The sequence below is a fragment of the Eubalaena glacialis genome, chromosome 4 (genome assembly GCF_028564815.1).
Source record: "Eubalaena glacialis isolate mEubGla1 chromosome 4, mEubGla1.1.hap2.+ XY, whole genome shotgun sequence".
Classification (NCBI taxonomy): domain Eukaryota; kingdom Metazoa; phylum Chordata; class Mammalia; order Artiodactyla; family Balaenidae; genus Eubalaena; species Eubalaena glacialis.
The window spans coordinates 59,431,768-59,454,089 of record NC_083719.1 but is presented as its reverse complement, the minus strand read 5'-3'; the positions used below and the strand labels follow the sequence as shown (position 1 = coordinate 59,454,089).

Here is a 22,322-nt window from a genome sequence, read left to right as displayed (position 1 = left end):
ATCTTAAAGTGTATATGTTGAAAGGAGGAAATATTCCTATAGTAACTGTATTTGAATTCCACATTATTAATTTTAGTTGGAAATCGGTTTTTCAAAAATACTGTATTGGTGATTAGAGGTTGTAAGTAAGCTCTACTTTTTTTCTTGTGGAAGAATGGGATTAAGAAAAAGCCAGCATGCCTTTAAAGTATTATCCCTAAAATCATACCAATGAGATTTTGAAGGCATGTCAAGATTTTTAGGAACATTTAACAGTATGTGTCAGTTGTGACCATAAAGTAATTTCTTCCCATTTCCATCCTTGGAAATTTCCCTCACCCCCACCTTCGAAAAGCAGACCTTGTTAAATTCAGGATGAGTATTGTTGCCTTTAAAGTGGACATCTTGGAAAGCCAAATAGATGTCAACAACATTGCTACTTTTCAGAATAGTTTTATAACTTACCTTTTAGAATCATTTTAGCCCCTGTGACGAAGTGTTTTTAAAATATTGATATCTTTGATGATAGATTAGATTTTTGAGAGAAATCCAGTACTAAATCGGAGCCATGTCATGTGACTAAGAAAGGCAGTCAAGCTTAATTATACAGTTTATAGCTATTCCTTTAAAGTAGTAAGACAGTTTTAAAAGTTTTATTCTGCGACTCCCCAAAATTAGATAGCTCCATTTTGTGGCTGTATCATAAAATTACTCTAAATATTGTGGTAGTACCATTAGGAATCTTTTATGCAATGATAGCATCATTGGCACAATCACAGACATTTCCAGAATGACCAGTTTTTAAACAGTGAGGATTCATTTGTATGTGCATGTGTGTATTTGTTAAACCCTTAAATTATTTATTTTAAAAGTTATCCCAGTGCAGTTACTGACATAGAGTGACAAATGAATCCCCATTATTTAAATTGAATAAAATGGAATTGGTCTTCATGAGTATACTTTATTTTCTTTTTCCTTGGAATGATGTATATAATTTATAATGCAATTTATTTAAGTGAAACTTTATTAAAGGTAGAAATACAATTACTCTAAACTCTTAGCCTCAACATTCATTTACTATCCATTACTTAAAATGTACAGCAACAGTATTGCTATAGTAGAGTTTTTTGTTCTATCATGTCTTTGTTGTAAGGAGATATTACTGATTTGAAATAGTGGAACCTGAAAAAACAGGCAAGGATGTAGGAAGTATGTTTCATAGTGAGAAAACATTTAGTAAAGCTTTGTAGTGTTTATATTTTGTTTCAAGATTTTAAAGTTTTGACTTACTCTGTTTAGGACTCATTGATATAAAGCAAGTAAATGGAGAGGGTAGATTCATTTGGATTTGGATTTGAAATTGTTTGGTTTTAAATATTTTTCAAATAAATATCCAAAATTTGTTTTTAAATAAAATTTTGATTGTAAATTATGGGGTAGTTTTGTATTTAAATGGACGGTTCAGATTAATTTCTGTTGAGAAATGAATGACACATAGGTATCTAAGTGATTTCTGAAGTGCGTACCTTATATTTTTGGTCCATCACAGATAGATTTTTCTTATTTTTAATTCCAGTCTTCTATATTTAAATCTAACGAAAAACTTTACCAAACCAATACAACAATTAAAATGTAGAAACACTATACTTAGAAAGTTAGCATTATTGTCAAACGAGAAAGAGAAACTAGAGCCATTTTAGTTAAGGAACCTAGCTCAGTACCTTTGTTCCAGGACATTATTTGATAAGAAGTCTTATTTTTTTTATGAATTACATGATTTCTGTAATTAGAATTTTCTTTTTGTGGGATTCTGTGCTACTGAAACAAGCTTACCTTTTTTTTTCTTTAGCTAATTTATTGAGGTACAATTTATTGTACCTTTGATTCCATCTAGTCATGAGTTTATATGTAATTTGTTAGTAAATTCAGAGTTAAGAACGTATTGCAGGGACTTCCTTGGTGGCACAGTGGTTAAGAATCTGCCTGCCAATGCGGGGGACATGGGTTCGAGCCCTGGCCCAGGAAGATCCCACATGCCGCGGAGCAACTAAGCCTGTGCGCCACAACTACTGAGCCTGTGCTCAAGGGCCCGCGAGCCACAACTACTGAGCCTGCATGCCACAACTACTGAAGCCCGCACACCTAGAGCCCGTGCTCCACAACAAGAGAAGCCACCACAATGAGAAGCCCGCGCACCGCAACGAAGAGTAGCCCCCGCTCGCTGCAACTAGAGAAAGCCCGCGCACAGCAACAAAGACCCAACGCAGCCAAAAGAAATAAATTAAATAAATAAATTAAATAAAAAAAAAAAAGAACGTATTGCAGTACCTTTTATAGGTAGAGTGTTTTATGAACAGGTGTTATTAAAGTATGACAATTTTACTTTGAATCTTTAGCGACCGGTATGTGCTGGAAGCTTGAATTTTAAGAAGCTGCACTAGGTGTGATGCCAAAAATGATTAGATATTATTTTACCTCTTAAGTTTAGTGTCTAGGATTAAAATTATGCACAGTACTTGTAAAAGAATAACAGTAGGAAGAAATCAGAGATCCCAAAATACTTGAGCAGGTTTTAGGTACTTGGAAGTTGTTTTTTTCAAATGTTTAATTCTTTTGTCCATGTTTTTAGTACTGCATTTTCCTAAGGAGGATGGGATGCAAAATTGATACTTTAAAAGAGTGCCAACTCCATCAAAATTAGATCACAGTTCTGAGTCTAACTAAACCCCAAAAAGAGTTCAGTTATCTTCTATGATGTGATTACAGAATAGACTGGCAAAATTGGGGATTTTCTTTGTGCCATGAACTGTCAAGGTGGCTACAAAAATGGAAGAAATACAGTCTTCTTACAGAAGGTACAAGTCCACTAGTAGTTACAAAATGTAAACTATTAAAATTGAGTGGCAAATGCCATAATCATGATATGTTAAGAATGGTTGAGAATACAGAGACAGACTATCTGGAATAATGGGAAAGGCTTCATTGAGACTGATATTTGAGCTGTGTCAGGATAAATAATTCATCTATAAAGAAGTTTTCCTTTTTTTTCTTTTTTTTTTTTGGTCCTTGTTCTACCAAAATTTTTTATTGTGGTAAAATACGCATGACGATCTGTCATTTCAGCTATTTTTAATTGTACAATTCTGTGACATTAAGTATATTCGCATTGTTGTTCAACCATCACCACCATCACCATCCATCTCCAGAACTTTTTCATCTTCTCCAACTCCAGCTCTGTACCTAGTAAATTCTAACTCCTCATTCTCCCCTCTTCCTAGCCCCCTGATAACCACTGTTCCACTTTCTGTCTCTATGAATTTACCTACTCTAGGTAGTTTTCCTATTATTAAACTCTTTTAGCCAACTAGCCCAACATGTAGTTGGTATTCAGTAAATTTCTAAATTAAGTGGCAATTAGGAATTGAAAGCATTGCTTATGCCAGTGGATTGCCTATATTTCTTGAGTGAACTCAAACTGCTAATTATTGTTACAGTAACCTTACTTAACAAAAAATTTTTTTGCAATAACCTTATTAATTTATAGGGAAACTTTTGTTTTCTCTTAAGTATTTTTCCAGTTTTATTGAGATATAATTGATATATCACATTGTATTAGTTTAAGGTTTACAACATAATGATTGGATATATGTACATATTGTTAAAGGATTACCACAGTAAGTTTAGTTAACATCCATCACCTCACAGAGTTAAAAAGTTTTTTTCTTGTGATGATTAAGTATTTTTTATTTAATTTTTTTCATGTAGTTTACTTTCCTTTTTAGACTGAGTCTGGATATGGATCTGAATCCAGCTTGCGTCGACATGGCTCAATGGTGTCACTGGTGTCTGGAGCAAGTGGCTATTCTGCAACATCCACCTCTTCATTCAAGGTTTGTGGTTATGAATGCTTTAGTACTGAATGTTGTGAACAGAACTTATTTGATAGAATAAGTTTTTTGAAAGAATTTTCCTACAATGTAATTTATTTGAAGTTGTTACAGAATAGTTTTTTAAGAGGTAAAATCATGACTCATAAAAATAAAATGAACACACGTCAGAGATTTTGTTTCATTCCTTAATGAAATAAGATGTTAAAGAAAAAATGTAGTTCAAAGAAGAATGTGAAGAATGCTGAAATGATTTTGCTAATGTATGCAAAACTAATCAATAGTCACACATTAGTAACCAGTGTACCTCCACTGGACAAAGTTCATTTGCTTTTCTATGGACAAGAATCATTTACATTACTCTCAGTTTTCTATGACTTAAAGAGTTGTAAAATAGCTCAAATGCAATGAAATCAAAGACTTCTATATGATCAGACACCCTCTCCGTGGATGATACTTACTATTCCTTTCAAAGGACACCCAGTAATATTTTTGCCCATTTTAAAGTCTTTCACAATTTATCATCACAGTGTTTAATTTGAAAATATTAAATGTTGTAGTAGCAAGTTGTCAGGCTTATTGCTCTCATTTCCTTCAGGCTTATCACTATCAAGCCATTAATTACTCAGTTTCAAGTCCGTCCCTGGAAATAATACATTGAACTTGACAACTCTCCCTACTCCATGCCCTCAATAGTAAGATACAGACCTTAAAAGGTGATAAAATACCATGGGACTAAATATAAATAAATTCTAGTTTTGTTAACTTGGATCACATCCCCCCGTTTTGTGTTTTGCAGAAGGGCCACAGTTTACGTGAGAAATTGGCTGAAATGGAAACCTTTAGAGATATCCTATGCAGACAAGTCGATACTCTACAGAAGTACTTTGATGCCTGTGCTGATGCTGTCTCCAAGGATGAACTTCAAAGGGATAAAGGTTAATTAGGCTATTACCACTATTTTTACTTGGAGAATGAATGGATTTAAAACCTCTTGATCTTAAGGGTAATGTCTTTAAGTGATGAAGGTAATTATAGTCACTTTCGCTGTACACCTCTAATGTAACAGATTTCAGTGTCCACATAACTTGTGTACTTTAATAACATCCTAATTAATCTGATCACCCATACCAGATATCACTGAAGATTTTAAAATGGTTTTTGAACTCTTTATTCCATTAAAAAATATAATATCATCTTGATAATATGGGGCATTTCACATGATTGTGTCTAATACATGTACCCTATGACGAGTCTTAGAGACAAACATATGTTTATGTTAAATCCTCCAGATCTGGAATCAGTCGATCTTTTTGTCCCTCGCTCTTCCTCTTCCTCTCCCTCTCCCTCTTTACCTCTCTTTCCTTCCCTCTGTCACCCTCCCTTCCTCTGGCGTTTTTCTCATAGAAGAAGTCAATAATGGAATTACATATGCATGTAAAAGTAATTTTAGTGAGTTTTTTTTTTTTTTAAGAGAGATGATCTTTAGTTAACTTATAATGTGAATTTTGAAGTTACTTTTCATTTGTTACTGCTAAACATTACTGGTGTTGTCAATATCTGTTCTTCAGTTTTTCTCTTAATTTGTTATAATGGGCAAAAATGAACTACTCATAACAGTATTACTAAATCATGCTAAGTTCCTACCCAGTATAACTAGGTTGCCTAACATGGTTTCTTTTCTTGGTCTTATTAAATGTCTTTGATCTGAGTTCATATTCTTTTTGTTGACTTGCTGGCAAGATGGTGGAGTAGAAGGATGTGAGCTCACCCCTTCTTACATATTCTTTTTGTCTTCTCTGTTCTTTGTTCCCTTTTTCTGCCTTCTTTTTTAAAATTAATTAATTAATTTATTTATTTATTTTTGGCTGTGTTGGGTCTTTCGTTTCTGTGCGAGGGCTTTCTCTAATTGCGGCGAGTGGGGGCCACTCTTCATCGCGGTGCGCGGGCCTCTCACTATCGCGGCCTCTCTTGTTGCACCGCGCAGGCTCAGTAGTTGTGGCTCACAGGCCCAGTTGCTCCGCGGCACGTGGAATCTTCCCAGACCGGGGCCCGAACCCGTGTCCCCTGCATTGGCAGGCAGATTCTCAACCACTGCGCCACCAGGGAAGCCCTCTCTGCCTTCTTTTGGATTGAGTATTTTTTATAATTCCATTTTCTGTCTCCTTTGTTGGCTTTTTAGTTATACTCTTTGTTATTATAATGGCTACTTTAGGGTTTATAGTATGCACATTTAAGTTATTACAGTCTCCCTTCAAGTAATATACCCACCTCCTGTATTGTATAAGAACCTTAGAATAATGTATTTCCATTTCTCCCTACTACTGTGGCAAGGCAGTTTCGCATTCTCTAGCCAATTCCCTGTGAATTGTTCCAGGTCTGTGTTGCAGGAACAGGTGCTTTTCCCTGCCCCACATAGGCTTTGGGTACTCTTCCCTGGAATCCTCTCAAATGGTTCTTTCTATGACCTCTATAGTTCCTCAACTTGTATGTGCTATCAGTACTCTGCTGAATACTCAGGGGGACCTTCTGCCCATCTCCAGAGTTCTCTCCCTGTACAGTTCTCTCCTCCCAAGTACTCTGCCTTGTGAACTCTAGTGTCCTTTGTCTCTCTGGATTCTCAGCTCCATTTCTTCACCTCAGAGAGTCTACCAGGCTCCTCCTGGGTTTCTCTTTACAGCTTGGAAACTCTCCCATGGCAGTAAGCTGGAGCATTCACAGGGCTCACATCATTTGTTCCCCAGCCCTTAGGGATCATTGTCCTTTGTTGCCTAATATCCAGTATCTTGAAAACCATTGTTTCATGTATTTTGTCTGATCTTTTAGTTTCATGCTGGAGGATAAATTTTCTCCCTGTTATTCCATCTTTCCCTGAAGCAGAAGCCCATATTCCTCTTAAAGCACTTAATTTTACCTAAAGTATCCTTGAAGTTCTTTATATTTGATACACTCGTAAGTTTTTGGTTCTTTAACATTTAATGTTTATTTCTCTAAAAATAAAGAGAGTTGAACTTCTATTTCTCATTAATTAAAAAAGTATGTATACTTTTTTTTTTGTCAAATTAGACATTACACATCAGCTTTCATTTGCTTGCAAACAGCCCTTTAAACTAAACAGGATGTATACAGATTTAGATTCCTTGTTTATTTTTAAATGATTCACATCAATAATATATAGCATTTTAAAGACAAAAGTGATAGTGGAAGGAGTGAAAGTTGGGATGTAATAATAACCATGTTGTGTAGAAGATTAGAAAAATATTTTTAAACATGTTTGATTATATAGCAACAGTCATAGACTAATGTATTAGTTGTTAGGGATGCCATCGCCAAAGTACTCTATAGACTGTGTGGCTTAAATAACGGAAGTGTATTTCCTCACAGTTCTGGAGGCTAAAAATATGAGATCAAGGTTTTGGCAAGTTTGGTTTCTTCTGAGGGCCATGAGGGAAGGATCTGTTCTAAGCCTCTCTCCTTGGTTTGTAGATGATTATCTTCTCCCTGTGTCTTCACATCATCTTCCTTCTATAAGTGTCTGTGTCCAAATTTCCTCCTCTTATAAGGACACTGGTCATATTGAAGTAGGGCCCATCCTCATGACCTCATTTTAATTTGATTACCTCTGTAAAGACCCTGTCTCCAAGTACAGTCACATTTTGGAGTACAGGAAGGTTGGGACTTCAACATATGAATTTGGTTGTGGCACAATTCAGCATATAACAACTGATTTCCCTATAAATGGCTATTTTAAGAAATGATGTTTTTAAGAGTACATGTTGGGTAAAGGTGAAATAAGAACATGGACCATAGTTTCCTACTTCGACTATAGATTGGAATTGCTGACCTAAGGATCTCTATAGATGTACTTTCACTAAATTATCAAGACTAAATTATCTGTGACTTAAAAATTTTTAGAATCACTGTTCTTCATTAAGTGTGTCATTGAAATGATAATAGCAAGCTCTTATTTTAGGTATTCAATGTTTTCATTTAAAAAGTTTTATCGTAATTGCTAGTAAGGAGACTTAACCACACACATACTCACACACCCCACACTTCAGTAAGATTTAGTTAACCATTTAGGTCCAGATACTCTAGGATTACAGAAGTAGAAGACATTATCTCTGACCTAACCATATATTTTAAAACAAGACATATACCATGTTAAACGTAAAGGTTCTAATCTTGCTCTTCTATTCATTATTAGTTTGATGACTTGAAGTAGATTACTTAACATTTCTGCACATCTCTTTCCTCTGTAACATGGATGTTGTATCCAGCACATATGATTGTGAGATTTAAATGAGAATATGTATATTAGCCCTGTGCTTAATAGCAAAAAATCAATAATAGTTGCTATTATTAATGTGGTTGATTTGGATTATTGCAGGGGTAATGAAAGCAGGAATGTACAAGATCCAGAGATGGAATTTAGCATAATAGATTTGAGGGCTGGTAAGGGAGACCAGTCTGATTGGGATGGGAGATTTGTATTAGGACAGTGGTTTTAATTCATGTCAGACATCCCTTAAAGGTGCCTCAATGATGGACAAGGAGTGCTTGGTTGGGAAGGAAAGGGGGAGGGCCACTCTTTTAGCCAGAGCAGCTCTTGTTTTCCATCAGTTTTATATTTTGAGTATTTACTAGAAAAAGAAGTTTGAAAATCCCTGTTTGGTAGTACTAGGCTATTGGATGGTTAGAGATATGAAAGTGAATCTTTAGGAACCCAAGGTAGATACTGAGGAGACAAGTGAAATGCAGACATTTCAGTATTTAAGAGCAGTTAATCAGATTAGTAATGAGTCAAGGTCAGGATGTTGTCTGATGATTTAAAATCAGTAATGATTTAAAATCAGAGCAGCACTGTAGTTAATTTCTTAGAATTGACCATATTTGCAAATTATTGATGAAAAGACAGAGATCCACAGAATCTGGGAATTTGATTAATCTTGGCACTAAGGCGTTTGCAGAGGCTTCAATATGGATACTGAAGTCTGTAGGAATGATGGATGTGGAAAAGAAAAATGTCAGTTGGATGCTGATAGCAGTTAGCTGGTTATAAAATAGTAGGTGTTAGTAGATAATAGCAGCTTATGATTTGAAAAAGTTGTTATAGATGAGTGCAAAATTTTCAGGTGATGAAAAACTGAAATAGCCCAGTAATTAGAAAATTGTAGTACAGAATAAAGGTATTTTCCATAGTAATTACTACCATTTAGTCAGGGGAGGGAGTAAGGAATAGTAGTGGGCTTTGCATCCATTGGAGAGAGAGTTAAAAATAGATGAAATGTTCCTCATAGAGCCAAATTACTCCTGACGTAGAGAGATAGGCAAGGAGTAAGACATTAGTTTAAAGTGAAGATTTATTCTGTAGAAAGGGAGTTCCTCAAAAGATAATAAACTAAAGAAGCCATTCAAAAACAGAGAATAAGGGCTTCCCTGGTGGCGCAGTGGTTGAGAGTCTGCCTGCCAGTGCAGGGGACACGGGTTCGAGCCCTGGTCTGGGAAGATCCCACATGCCGTGGAGCAACTGGGCCTGTGAGCCACAATTACTGAGCCTGTGCGTCTGGAGCCTGTGCTCCGCAACAAGAGAGGCCGTGATAGTGAGAGGCCCACGCACCGTGATGAAGAGTGGCCCCCGCTTGCCACAACTGGAGAAAGCCCTCGCATAGAAACGAAGACCCAACACAGCCAAAAATAAATAAATTAATTAATTAAAAAAAACAGAGAATAAGGTTGGGGGCTGAGGTTTAGAAATTTGCACTAAGAAGTGGAATACATAGTGCAGAGGATTAAGTATGTTAGGCAGTAGAAAAAGGGATAGTACGTAGAAGAAAGAGGTATGTGGAAGAACACAGGGGATTCTGTATTTTCTGGAATTGGGTAGGTTAAAATGGATGTCCAGGCACAGACACATTGGGATAAATTAAAATCGATATCACATCTATAAGTCATTATGTTTTCCCTGCATATCCTAGAGGCAAGGTAAAGTATCTTCTGCATGTACCATTACCATCCTCTTCAGTCTTTGTAGGCCTCTGGTAGAATTATGAAATCTCCGCAAGGTCAGGAGGAAGAGATAGAAAGACTTAAAGGACAGAATAAATCGTATCTCAGTACCATCCCTTGCACAAATGAGAATGGGTACAGTTTTTATAATAATGTATTTAAAGACATTCCACAGCATATTTATTGGGCATACATTGATAAGCACTGAAAATACAAAGATGAATAAGACCATGTACTCACAGAATCCAGAGCATATTTACTCCGTTGAACATAAGAATAAACTGGTTAATTTCTATGCGCTTTCATCCTGATATCCTTAAATATATTTTACTTAGTGGTAGAAGATGATGAAGATGACTTTCCTACAACACGTTCTGATGGAGACTTCTTGCATAATACCAATGGCAATAAAGAAAAGGGTAAGTAGTAAAATTTTCCCCCTCAGTTGGGTAAAATACACTTTCAAAAGTTACATAATAACCAACTATATAACAAGAATAATTAATGGAATAGTTAAGAAAATTTTTTTAAGCTGGAAAGCGAAATTTTTCTTCTAAGAAAAAACATGTAGGTAAAATATACATTCTGACATTAAATAATCTGACAGCTCATCTGACAAAGACTTATTCTAAATTTTAGACATTGGCCTCTTATTTCAGCAGTATTTGGTAGAATCAGTTTCTAGTACTGAAAAAGTATTTCTTAGGGAGGAAACATTGTAATGGAACTTGAATGTTTCTTTAGAGTGTATTTCTCTCTGTTAATGTTCTTTTCTCTCTCCACTTGATAAACTGGTGTTGCAAAGTATATAATCAGTGTTATTAAAGGAAAATTATTGAAATCACTGATTTCACAGCACAATTGTTTATAGACTCAGGAGCAAGGTGGTTTATTACATGTATCAGTTTACTTCATATATCAGTTAATTGTTGCTCTGTTTATAAGGGCTCACTCATTAGATGGAATTCTTAATTGTTCATTGGGAACCTGTGTTTTGCAACAACATGGATGAACCTGGAGGGCATTAAACCAAAGACAAATACTGCATGGTATCACTTATGTGTGGAATCTATGTATGGGGCAGGGGTGGGCAGGGAGGTTGCGACGGAAACCTGTAATTCATGGTCAGTGCTTTCTTTTAACATATGCTAAGAAAAAGCTGGCATGGATTCCTAAAACTTTTTAAGTTGCAAATAAGCCTTTGTGAAAAAAAATAAGTTAATCTAATTATGCTTATTTTTGCTGAAGTTATGAAAGAATATGAAGTAAAATCTGTGGCCGTGGCATATTTTCAAATAATTTTTTTAACAATTATATGCATGGAAATTTCACAAATCATATGGGAATATTGTAGTATTGATACTAAATCTAACGCTTCTCTTCCCCACCTTTTCCTTCTTTCCTCTTCCTGTTTATTTTCCTAATGGTTCTCTTCTTCTTTATAACCTACTCTGCTCTCAATCTTGCAAAATACTAGCTTCTTATTACAAAGTTTTCCTTATGACTTGGGGCTAAAATGTTGAAACTTGTTGAGTCATCCGGATTTATATGTCTTTATGGAATTAGAGGATTACTTTGGGAAGGTTCTTTCTGTTACATTTTAATTTTACAGTGAATAATCTGCTTTAATAGAAAAAAGATTTTGTTTGGATATGGGAAAAATTATTGAAAGAAGTTGTAAAATTCTCAGGTCCAATCTTCCATCATCTCACATACACTCAGCCGCCCCATCTGTATTCCCCAAAAGAGAATGGAAGCTTATTTTCTGTAGAAATTGAACTGCAGAGTTTTAGATTCAGGAGTACCAGATACATCAAAAGATAGATTGTATTGGCCTATCAGTAAAGTAATTAAGTAGAAATGTACATGCTGACTATTGAAATCCAACAGCCTCACCGTTCTGCTTCTCTCTAAGAACTCTGGTAGCCGGGGACTAAATGAAAGTCTATACACGGAAAGATGTAATCTCCAGCTTCTTTCTCTTACCCTGTTTCCATAGTATATTTTCTGATACAAAACTGGACATAAATTTTCTGATACCAAATTAAAAGTTAACTCTGGAGGCACTGAAAGGCCATAGAGAAAAGACTGAGAGCTTTTGCAGGGTCCATCATGAAAAAGCTGTCTCGCTACCAGATCACCCTTTGATGAAGTCCAGTAGTTAAAGCCCTGCTAGTGTATGTAGAGCTTCCAGTACCTAACTCTTAAATGTGATCTGGCTAGATCTCCAGACATTTGAGGGAAGCCTCCAACATCTCTTTTTCGAAGAGACTGAAACCAAGCAATAGAAGTCTGGGTTATTAAAGTCATTTAGAGAAATATCCTGTAAGATATCTGAATAATTTTTAAAATCCCGAGTGATGTTTTAAGTATACTTGGGGAATTCACTGTTTAAAATAATTCCTTTCTTCAGAATCATGGACAGAGAATAGACTGGTGGTTGCCAAGGGTGAGGTGGGGTGGGAGAGGGATGGATTGGGAGTTTGGGATTAGCAGATGCAAACTGGTATATATAGAATGGATAAACAGCAAGGTCCTACTGTATAGCACAGGGAACCATATTCAATATCCTGTGATAAACCATAATAGAAAAGAATATGAAAAAGAATGTGTATATATGTATAACTGAATCACTTTGCTGTACAGCAGTAATTAACACAACATTGTAAATCAACTATATTTCAATTAAAGAAAAGAATTCCTTTCTTAATGTTGATGGAAATTAACTCTTGAAAATCATCATAGGTGGAAAGTATCTTTTTATGGTTAACCTCTAGAAATAAGTTAGTCAGAAGCATTGACTATAAGCCAGTAAAGTGAACAGAGCATATAGTCTTTAAATCTGGAACTACTTGATTGTAGTCTGGGATTAGGGTATTTCAGTCATCTCTCAAAAACAGGGTCTTAGTCCTAGATTGATCAGCTATTGGAAGAGGGAAAAATAATACTCTGTTCTTGGGAGTGGTCATTGTAATGTTCTCACCATTAGGGCCATTATTAAAGATTAGGTCTAGATCAAATATTGTGATGTAACTATACTAAAGTTTTTTAAAATTTAGAACTAGTTTACCAACCTACTAGTAAATATGCCAAGAATAGGAATGGGGGTTATGGGGCGAAGACTAAAACAGGAGTAAAACTTCCAGATATTCTAAGATGAGAAGAAGAATTAATTTGAAGATTAGAGCAGAGGAGAAATTTTTGAATTAGAAAACACCTTCCTTAGTTAAAGACTTTTAAGAGTTCTAGATCACAGTGAAAGGAATGTTTCCTCAATCTTTTGTGAACAAACTTCTTATCTACCTCTAATATAAGTTTTCTTCTGTTAAACTCTATACCATCTTTTTAACATTATATTTCTAGAGACAAAAGGAGAGATTTTATGACAATAAAATACGTATTTGCATGTAACAACAGAGCCCCAAAATACATGAAGCAAAAACTGACCAAAGAGACAAGTCAATAGTAATAGTTTGAGACTTCAATAACCAACTTTCAATAATGAATAGAACAAGTAGGATAGAGATCAGCAAGACAGTAAAATATTTGAATAGTCTAAATAAACAGACCTAGTCGACATTCACATTCACCTAACAATAGAAAAATATATATTCTTCTCAATTGTTCATGGAATATTCTTTAGTATAGACCTTATGCTTGGCCACAAAACAGGCTTTAATTAGTTTAAAAGGATTGAAATCAAACAAAGTATGTCCTCCAACCACAGTGGAATGAAATTGGAAATTAATAACAGAAATTTGGGAAATTCAGAAATATGTAAAAATTAACACACTCATAAATAACCAGTGGATCAAAGACAAAAATCACAAAGGGCATTAGAAAATACTGTGAGGTGAATGAAAGCAGAAACACAAGATGCCACAACTTACGGTCTGCCACAGTACTTAGAGGGAAATTTGTAGGTGAAACACATTTATTATAAAGAAGAAAGAGAATTGAAAAATAATACAGAGAATCAATGAAACTTTAAGTTGATTCATTGAAAAACAAAGTTGACAAACTGTTAACTAAACTGATAAAGAAAAAAGGGGAGAAGACTCAACTTATTAAAATCAGGAATGAAAGGGAGGACATTACTACTGACCTTACAGGAATAAAAAAGATTATAGGGGGATGCTATGAACAGCTGTATGCCAACAAATTAGATAACTTAGATGAAATGGACAAAAGTCCTAGAAAGACACCAACTATTGAAACTATGTCGAGAAGACCTACAAAATCCAAATAGACCAATAATAAATAAAGCGATACAATTAGTAAAAAACTTCCCACAAAGAAAAGCCCAGGCTCCAGTGACTTCACTGGTAAATTTTACCAAACATTTAAAGAAAAATTAATACCAGTTCTTCACAAATTCTTCCAAAAAGTAGAATAGGGGGAACACTTCCTAACTAATCATTCTCTGAGGCCAGTTTTGCCTTGATACCAGTATCTCTTAGTGAAACCCACAATTAACATCACTTTTAATGGTGGAAGACTGAATGCTTTCCCCCTAAGATCAGGAACAAGATAACATTGTTCCTAACTAATGTTCAACCTTGCCACTTCCGTTCAACAATGTATTAGAGATTCTACCTGGACAGCTGAGCAGGAAAAATAAATAAAAAGCATCCAGATTCAAAAGGGAGAATTAAAACTTTCTCTGTTTGAAGATGCCATTATCTTACATAGAGAAAATCATAAGGAATCCACTAGAAACCTATTAGGATTAATAAATTAAGACTGCAGGATATAAGATCAGTATACAAAAAATCAATTGTATTGGATTGGCCAAAAGGTTCATTCAGTTTTTTCTGTAAGATGGCTCTAGTAGCACTTAGTTGTCTTTAACGTCATTCAAAACAATTTTGTTAGATTGTATGTGACAGCTGGCACATCAGCGTGCATTTAAAAAAAGATCTATCAAAATTGGTGAAATTTTGTGTAGTCATTTTAATATTAAAGATGGAAGAAAAACAACATTTTCAGCATTTTATGCTGTATTTCAAGAAAGGTAAAAATGCAACTGAAACGCAAAAAATGATTTGTGCAGTGTATGGAGAAGGTGCTGTGACTGATCGAACACGTCAGAAGTGGTTTGTGAAGTTTCGTGCTAGAGATTTCTCGCTGGACAATGCTCCATGGTAGGGTAGACCAGTTGAAGTTGATAGCGATCAAACTGAGACATTAATTGAGAACAGTCAACGTTATACCACATGGGAAATAGCCGACATACTCAAAATATCCAAATCAAGTGTTGAAAATCATTTGCACCAGCTTGGTTATGTGAATCGCTTTGATGTTTGGGTTCCACATAAGTTAAGGAAAAAAAAGACTTCTTGACCGTATTTCCACATGTGATTCTCTACTTAAACGTAATGAAAATAGTCCGTTTTTAAAACAAATTGTGATGGTGATGAAAAGTGGATACTGTACAATAATGTGGAACGGAAGAGATCATGGGGCAAGCGAAATGAACCACCACCAACCACACCAAAGACCGGTCTTCATCCAAAGAATGTGATGTTGTGTATATGGTGGGATTGGAAGGGAGTCCTCTATCATGAGCTCCTTTTGGACAACGAAACGATTAATTCCAACAAGTACTGCTCCCAATTAGACCAACTGAAAGCAGCACTCGATGAAAAGCGTCCGGAATTAGTCAACAGAAAATGCATACTCTTCCATCAGGATAACCCAAGACCGCACATTTCTTTGATGACCAGGCAACAACTGTTACGGCTTGGGTGAGAAGTTCTGATTCATCCGCCATATTCACCAGACATTGCACCTTCAGATTTCCATTTATTTTGGTCTTTACAAAATTCTCTTAATGGAAAAAATTTCAATTCCCTGGAAGCTATAAAAGGCACCTGGAACAGTTCTTTGCTCGAAAAGAAAAAAACTTTTGGGAAGATGGACTTACGAAGTTGCTTGAAAAATGGCAGAAGGTAGTGGAACAAAAGGGTGCGTATGTTGTTCAGTAAAGTTCGTGGTGAAAATGAAAAATGTGTCTTTTATTTTTACTTAAAAACTGAAGGCACTTTTTGGCCAACCCAATATTTTTTATACACTAGCAATGAAGAATATGAAGATAAAGTTAAGGAAACAGTTTTGTTTATAGCAGCATCAAAAAGGATTAAATACCTAGGAATAAATTTAACAAAAGAAGCACAAACCTTATATTATGAAGACCACAAAACATTATTGAAAAAATTAAAGAAGACCTAAATAGATGGAAAGATTTGCCCTGTTCATGGATCAGATGACTTAATATTGTTAAAAATTCAGTATTCCCCAAATTGACCTGTAGATTCAATCCAGTCTTTACCAAAATCCTAGGTAGGATTTTTGCACAAGAGGACAAGCTAATCCTAAAGTTCATATGGAAATACAAATGACCCAGAGTAGCTACAACAAACAGTCTTGAAAAAGAACAAAGTAGGAGGACTCACACTTCCAATTTCATAACTTACTACAAAAGCAACAGTAAAGTATAGTTCTGGCATAAGGAAAGATATATAGAACAGTGGAATAGAATTGAGAGTCTAGAAATAAACCCTCACATTTATAGTAAAATAAATGTGACTTTTCACAGGAGTGCCAAGACAACTCAGTGAGGAAAAAAGTCTTCTCAACAAATGGTGTTAGGCAGCTGGATATCCATATTTAAGGAATGAAGTTGAACCCCTACTTCACACAAACACAAAAATTAACTCAAAGTGGATCAAAAACCTAATTAAAAGAGCTAACACCATAAAACCTTAGAAGAAATATAGGAGTTAATCTTAATGACCTTGAGCAAGGCAAAGCTTTCTTGATCTTTAGCAAAATTTTAAACTTTTGTGCTTTAAGGAAACTATCAAAAAGTGAAAAGATAACCCACAAAATGGGAGAAAACATTTGCCAGTCATTTATCTGGTAAGGGATTTGTATTTAAAATACATAAAGAACTCTTACAAATCTATAATAGACAAATATCTCAGTTCAAAAATGGGCAAAGCATCTCAATAGACATTTTTCCAAAGAAAATATACAAATGGCCAGTGAGCACCTGAAAAGGTCCTCAACTCATTAGCCGTCAGGAAAATGCAAATCAAAACCACAGTGAGACACCACTTCACACCTATTAGGCTGGCTGTAATTGGAAAGAAATACCATAACAAGTGTTGGTTGAGGATGTGGAGAAATTGGAACCCTCATACACTGCTGGTGGGAATGTAAAATGGTGTAGCTGCTTTGGAAAACAGTCTGGCAGTTCCTCAACATATTATACATGGTGTCATCATTTGACCTAGCAGTTCTACTCCTAGGTGTATATTCAGGAGAAATGAAAACATAACATCCATATAAAAACGTGTACATGGATGTTCATTGCAGTATTATTCATAACAGTCAAAAAGTGCAAATAACCCAAACATCCATCCACTAACGAATGGTTAAACAAAATGGAACATTTTTTAGCCATATGCAGGAATAACATACTTGACATGTGCTGTAACATGGATGAACCTTGAAAATATTATGCTGAGTGAAAGAAGCCAGTCACAGAAGACCACTCATTGTTACTTTATATGAAATATTCAGAGGCAAATCGTAGAGCAGAAAGTGTATTAGTGGTTTCCTAGGACTGGGCAGTAGGGTTGGGGGAAATGGGAAGTGACTACTAATGTATGTGGGATTTGAGGGGATGGTTCATAAAAATGTCCTAAAGTTGATTGTGGTGATGCTTGTACAACTCTGTGAATACACTGAGAATCATTTAATTGTATGTGTTAAATGAGTGAATTTTATGCTGTGAAAATTATATCTCAATAAAGCTGGTATTTATAAAAAGACTAGGGAATTCCCTGGCAGTCCAGTGATTAGGACTCTGTGCTTTCACTGCCGAGGGCCTGGGTTCAATCCCTGGTCGGGGAACTAAGATCCCATAAGCTGTGTGGCGCAGCTAAATAAATAAATAAATGATAAATAAATAAAATGTACACTTTAAATTTTTAAAAAAGTGTAAATAAATTCACTGACAGTACTGTTCAATTTTTTGGCCCCTACTTTTTCTTGGGGGGGGGTGCCGCACCATGCAGCTTGTAGGATCTTAGTTCATGACGAGGCATTGAACCTGGGCCCTCAGCAATGAAAGCACAGAGACCTAACCACTGGACTGCCAGGGAATTCCCTGGCCTCTACTTTAGATTAAATCAATCTAAAGTCAGAAATTTCCTACCCCTAAACCCTTATTTCTTATGATTAATTGTATTAATTACATGTCAAAGATGGCTACTTGCATGGATTTTTTATATCTATTATATTTTCCAGTTGTTCCCATCTAACTATATATTTAACCATATTTTCTAACCAATTTTTTAACTTCTATCTATTCCTGTTTTGTAAATAATATACAAGAGCATATTGTCATCTGCTATATAAAATAATGACAGTAAATATTAACTAATCTGTCAAATCAAGGTATACTCTTGATGAAACTCATTGAGAGGCAATTTAGTGTTAATGGAACATGCATTACTCTATGAAACATGATTATCGTCTTGTCCTTTTCTCCCACGTAGTCTGTATGCAGATGCTCATACATTAATTGTCTAAATGAAGAAGTTGGACCAGCCACAGATCACTTTTCATCGTCTTTTAGCTAACAGATTTTTCATGTGAGAATATTTTAAATTTAGTTTTTAGCCAACTGTATCTTACTTTGTTAGAATAATCATATCTGTAATAGGCCAGTAGTTCCAAACCAGTTGATTGTTGACCCTAGTACGATTAATAACATGGTCATAGTCTTAAGCCATGTTTCTTCTTTATCATAGTATACAGGTGAGGAGAGATTTAAACAAAGTTGCCATCCTGTATGTCCAGAAGGACACAGTCATTTGGAATATTTCAGGTGGGGAAATGAAAAAATCCTCACCACAGAAACTGGGGATTCCCCCTTAGGTTGCCTACTATTTAAATTAGTGTTTGGGAGTCTTAATGAAATGAAAGGATTAGAAATCTCTTGGCTTCTGTCAGTATTTGTTTTTATTTTTGACATGTTGATATTAGCTTCTGGGTTCCGTGATTTTCTGAATGTTAGCACCTTTAAAAGAATTTTGAACTCTATAACGTCAGTTCAACTAAAAGAACTATAGATTTGAATGATAATTTTAAGAGCTTAAGTACTTAAAAATCTAGGTTTATAGATTATTTTATAATTTCTTTCATCTCTACCCTTCATAAGCATGGTTACATTCACATACTTGCAACTTCCTTTTGCTACAGTGTATCATTTTCCCAGAAGAAACTAAGGCATGCCACCTTGTCTCTTGAAGATCTTCCTTCCCTTGTGGTCAGCTGAGACATTTAGATGAGTATGCTCATCTAAAATTATTGAGTACTTTGGGGTTTTGCTTAAGTTTTTCCATCAAGATTAATGTAGTTCTACAAGATAAGGTATGAGAGACTTAGAGCAAAAATCAAAGTAACCAGTACTTAGAGGAGCCCAGTGGATGACAAATTAAGATGAGGTTTTGTCTTCATGACCTTCATTTCCTAACAGATGTAACATGAGAGAAATTTATTTCAGAGACCTTACTATGTTTGAGACACTTAACTTTCAACTGTTTGAAAGTTTAAAAATCTGTTGCATAACCCTTGTATCATTCTGAAAAGGATTTGAGGGTGACAGCTTCAGAAAGTAGTTAAGTGCAGCTGAAGAGGTACATTTCTAAAAGTTTTTTCAAAGACATTTTATGTTGGTCTTTCATCTTGTACTGACTCTATATAAATTAGCAAACAGCATGGAGGACCCATTATTACAATGGCACACATTCTCATATATAGGACACAGGTGACTTCTAGTTTCTAAGTTGATTATTAAAAAAAATTGTAGTTTGTAATAAAACATCAATCTTGGTAAGAATGGTAGAAAATATAGAAGTTACAGTGATAGGAAGGCTCTTCAGAAAATACAAGGAAAAGAAAATAGGTTTTAAAACAGCTTTACTGAGATATAATTAACATGCCATAAACTACGTATATTTAAAGTGTACAGTTTGGTAAGTTTTGATATTATCATGAAGCTGTCACCACAATCAAGACCATTATTATGTCCATCACCCTCAAAAGTTTCTTCCATCCCTTTTGTCTTCCCTTCCTCCCTCCATTCTCAAACAACCACTGATTTTTCTGTCACTATAGATTAGTTTGCATTTTCTAGAATTTAATGTAAATGAACTCAGTTTTTTGCCTGATCTCTTTCTTAGTTTGAGATTTCTCGTTGTTGCACGTATCAGTATTTAATTTCTTTTCATTGCTGAGTAGTGTTCCCTTGTATAGATAACAACCACAATTTCTTCAGTCCATTCGTCTATTGGTGGACATTTGGGTTGTTTACAGTTTGGGGCTATTATAAATAATGTTGCTGTGAACATTCACATACAAGTTTTTTTTATGTACATATACCTTATTTCTTTGGGCTAAATACCCAGAGGTGGAATGGTTGAATCATATGGTAGGTATGTATTTAACCTTTTAAAAACCTTCCAAGCTGCATTTCACCAGTCATATTTATGAGAGTTCAAGTTCATCCAAACCCGCACTAACACTTGACGTGGTCAGTCTTTTAAAATTTTAGTCTTCTAATAGGTGTGTGGTACTCGCTGTAGTTTTAATTTGCTTTTCCCTAGTAACTAATAGTATTGAGCATCTTTTCATCTGCTTATTTGCCATCCCGATCTCTTCTATAGTGAAATGTGTATTCAGTTCTTTGGTTCAGGTTTTTAATTGGGTTATATGTTTTCTTATTGTTGAGTTTGAGATTACTATATTTTGTATATTATAATACAGAATATGTCTATATTAATATAATATATATATAGATAAAGGATATGTCCTTTATCATACATATTCTGTGCAAAGATTTTCTCTCAGTTTGTGGCTTGTCTCTTCATTCCTTGTTAAAAAATTTTTTAAATAGATATTACATATATTTAAGGTGTCCAATATGATGATTTGGTGTACATGATGAAATGATTACTGCAGTCAAGCTAATTAATATATCTCCTCACAGTTACCATTATTTTATTAACTGTAGATTAGCTCTCTAGACTGAGTTATCCTACATAACTGTAACTCTCATTCTTTTAACAATGCCTTCAAGAGCAGAAATTTTAAATTTTGATGAAGTTTAGTTTGTCAACTTTTATGGATTGTGCCTTTGCTGTCATATCTACATATGAGTTTTTAAAGTTTAAAGTATCATTATTTCATTTAAAGAGTTCTATTGAAAAGGTTTCTTATTAACTATAGTATAAGATATTATGCTCTCTTATTTGCATCTTATGAGTTTTAAGATTTTTCATTTAATTCAAAGACTAACTTTGAATTAAAATTATAATATGTAAACATAAGAACTGTTTAATGTGTGCATTGGTCCCCAAATTATATTTGGACATTTATTTAAATTTTAACATATTACCTTATTCATTTCCGCAGTTTCTTTTCAGATATTTTTAAATTCAGGATTTCTCAAAATGTAAGGTAGTTCTTGCCATAATTAGGTCTCACTCTAGGCTGTCTTGAGTGTTATTATTAAAGTATTATTCCACCTACCACTTTCTTCACTGGGTGCAGCATAGCAAATAGATTTCAGGAAACAGAATCCAGAAAAAAGGACTTGAGAGTACATATGCTGTCACAAGCTTCCTTGCTCATAGAGATGGATGCAAATTTTAAAATGTTGGCCAACAGGAAGGAAATTACAGTTTGAAAGTCTACTCTGATGTGATAGTTTTCTAAAAATTTTCTAATTTTAAGTTGTGCTGAGGAATGATTTCTTTGTTAAAAAGATTTTTAGTGAATAAATTTTTTTTTTTCAGTATTTCCACATGTAACACCAAAAGGAATTAATGGTATAGACTTTAAAGGGGAGGCGATAACTTTTAAAGCAACTACTGCTGGAATCCTTGCTACACTTTCTCATTGTATTGAACTAATGGTAAAACGTGAGGACAGCTGGCAAAAGAGACTGGATAAGGTAAGATTTGTTTTTCTTCTTTGTAAAATAATAATAATAATCAGATTTTGTTTGTTTATGTACTGATCGAACATTTAAACCAAACTAACTTCTTAGGGAAAAATCTATTGGATTGAGAGAAGTAGCAGGTGGTACTACTCCTCTGAAACTTTGTGAGCATCTTAAACTCATTTTTCTAATGAGATTCACCAGTTATGTATTTGGTTACTGTACAATATGCATTCTTCATTGGATTTTAACATAAAAGTTTTTGTAATGGTAATAGTAATGCTTTGGAATAGAAGTAATGAACCATTTGACATTTCCTAGCTTTATTGTGTAATACATGAAACTGTACTTAAGTTATATGAACTACTAAAAACACCAATTTATAAAGTTAAATATTAACTTACTGCATTCATGGCCATGTATGTTTTCCA

General features: G+C 34.7%; 1 protein-coding gene across 3 annotated transcripts in view; it reads left to right on the top strand.

The window, feature by feature from the left end:
* The window catches only part of CERT1 (ceramide transporter 1), a 127,578-nt gene that overhangs the window by 52,312 nt on the left and 52,944 nt on the right, over positions 1-22,322 (top strand). For all 3 annotated transcript variants that reach the window (XM_061189373.1, XM_061189372.1, XM_061189371.1), the window contains 4 exons: positions 3,762-3,869; positions 4,666-4,804; positions 10,211-10,294; positions 21,746-21,903. In XM_061189373.1, coding sequence (XP_061045356.1) covers positions 3,762-3,869; positions 4,666-4,804; positions 10,211-10,294; positions 21,746-21,903 — 489 coding nt within the window. The remainder of the gene's footprint in view (positions 1-3,761; positions 3,870-4,665; positions 4,805-10,210; positions 10,295-21,745; positions 21,904-22,322) is intronic.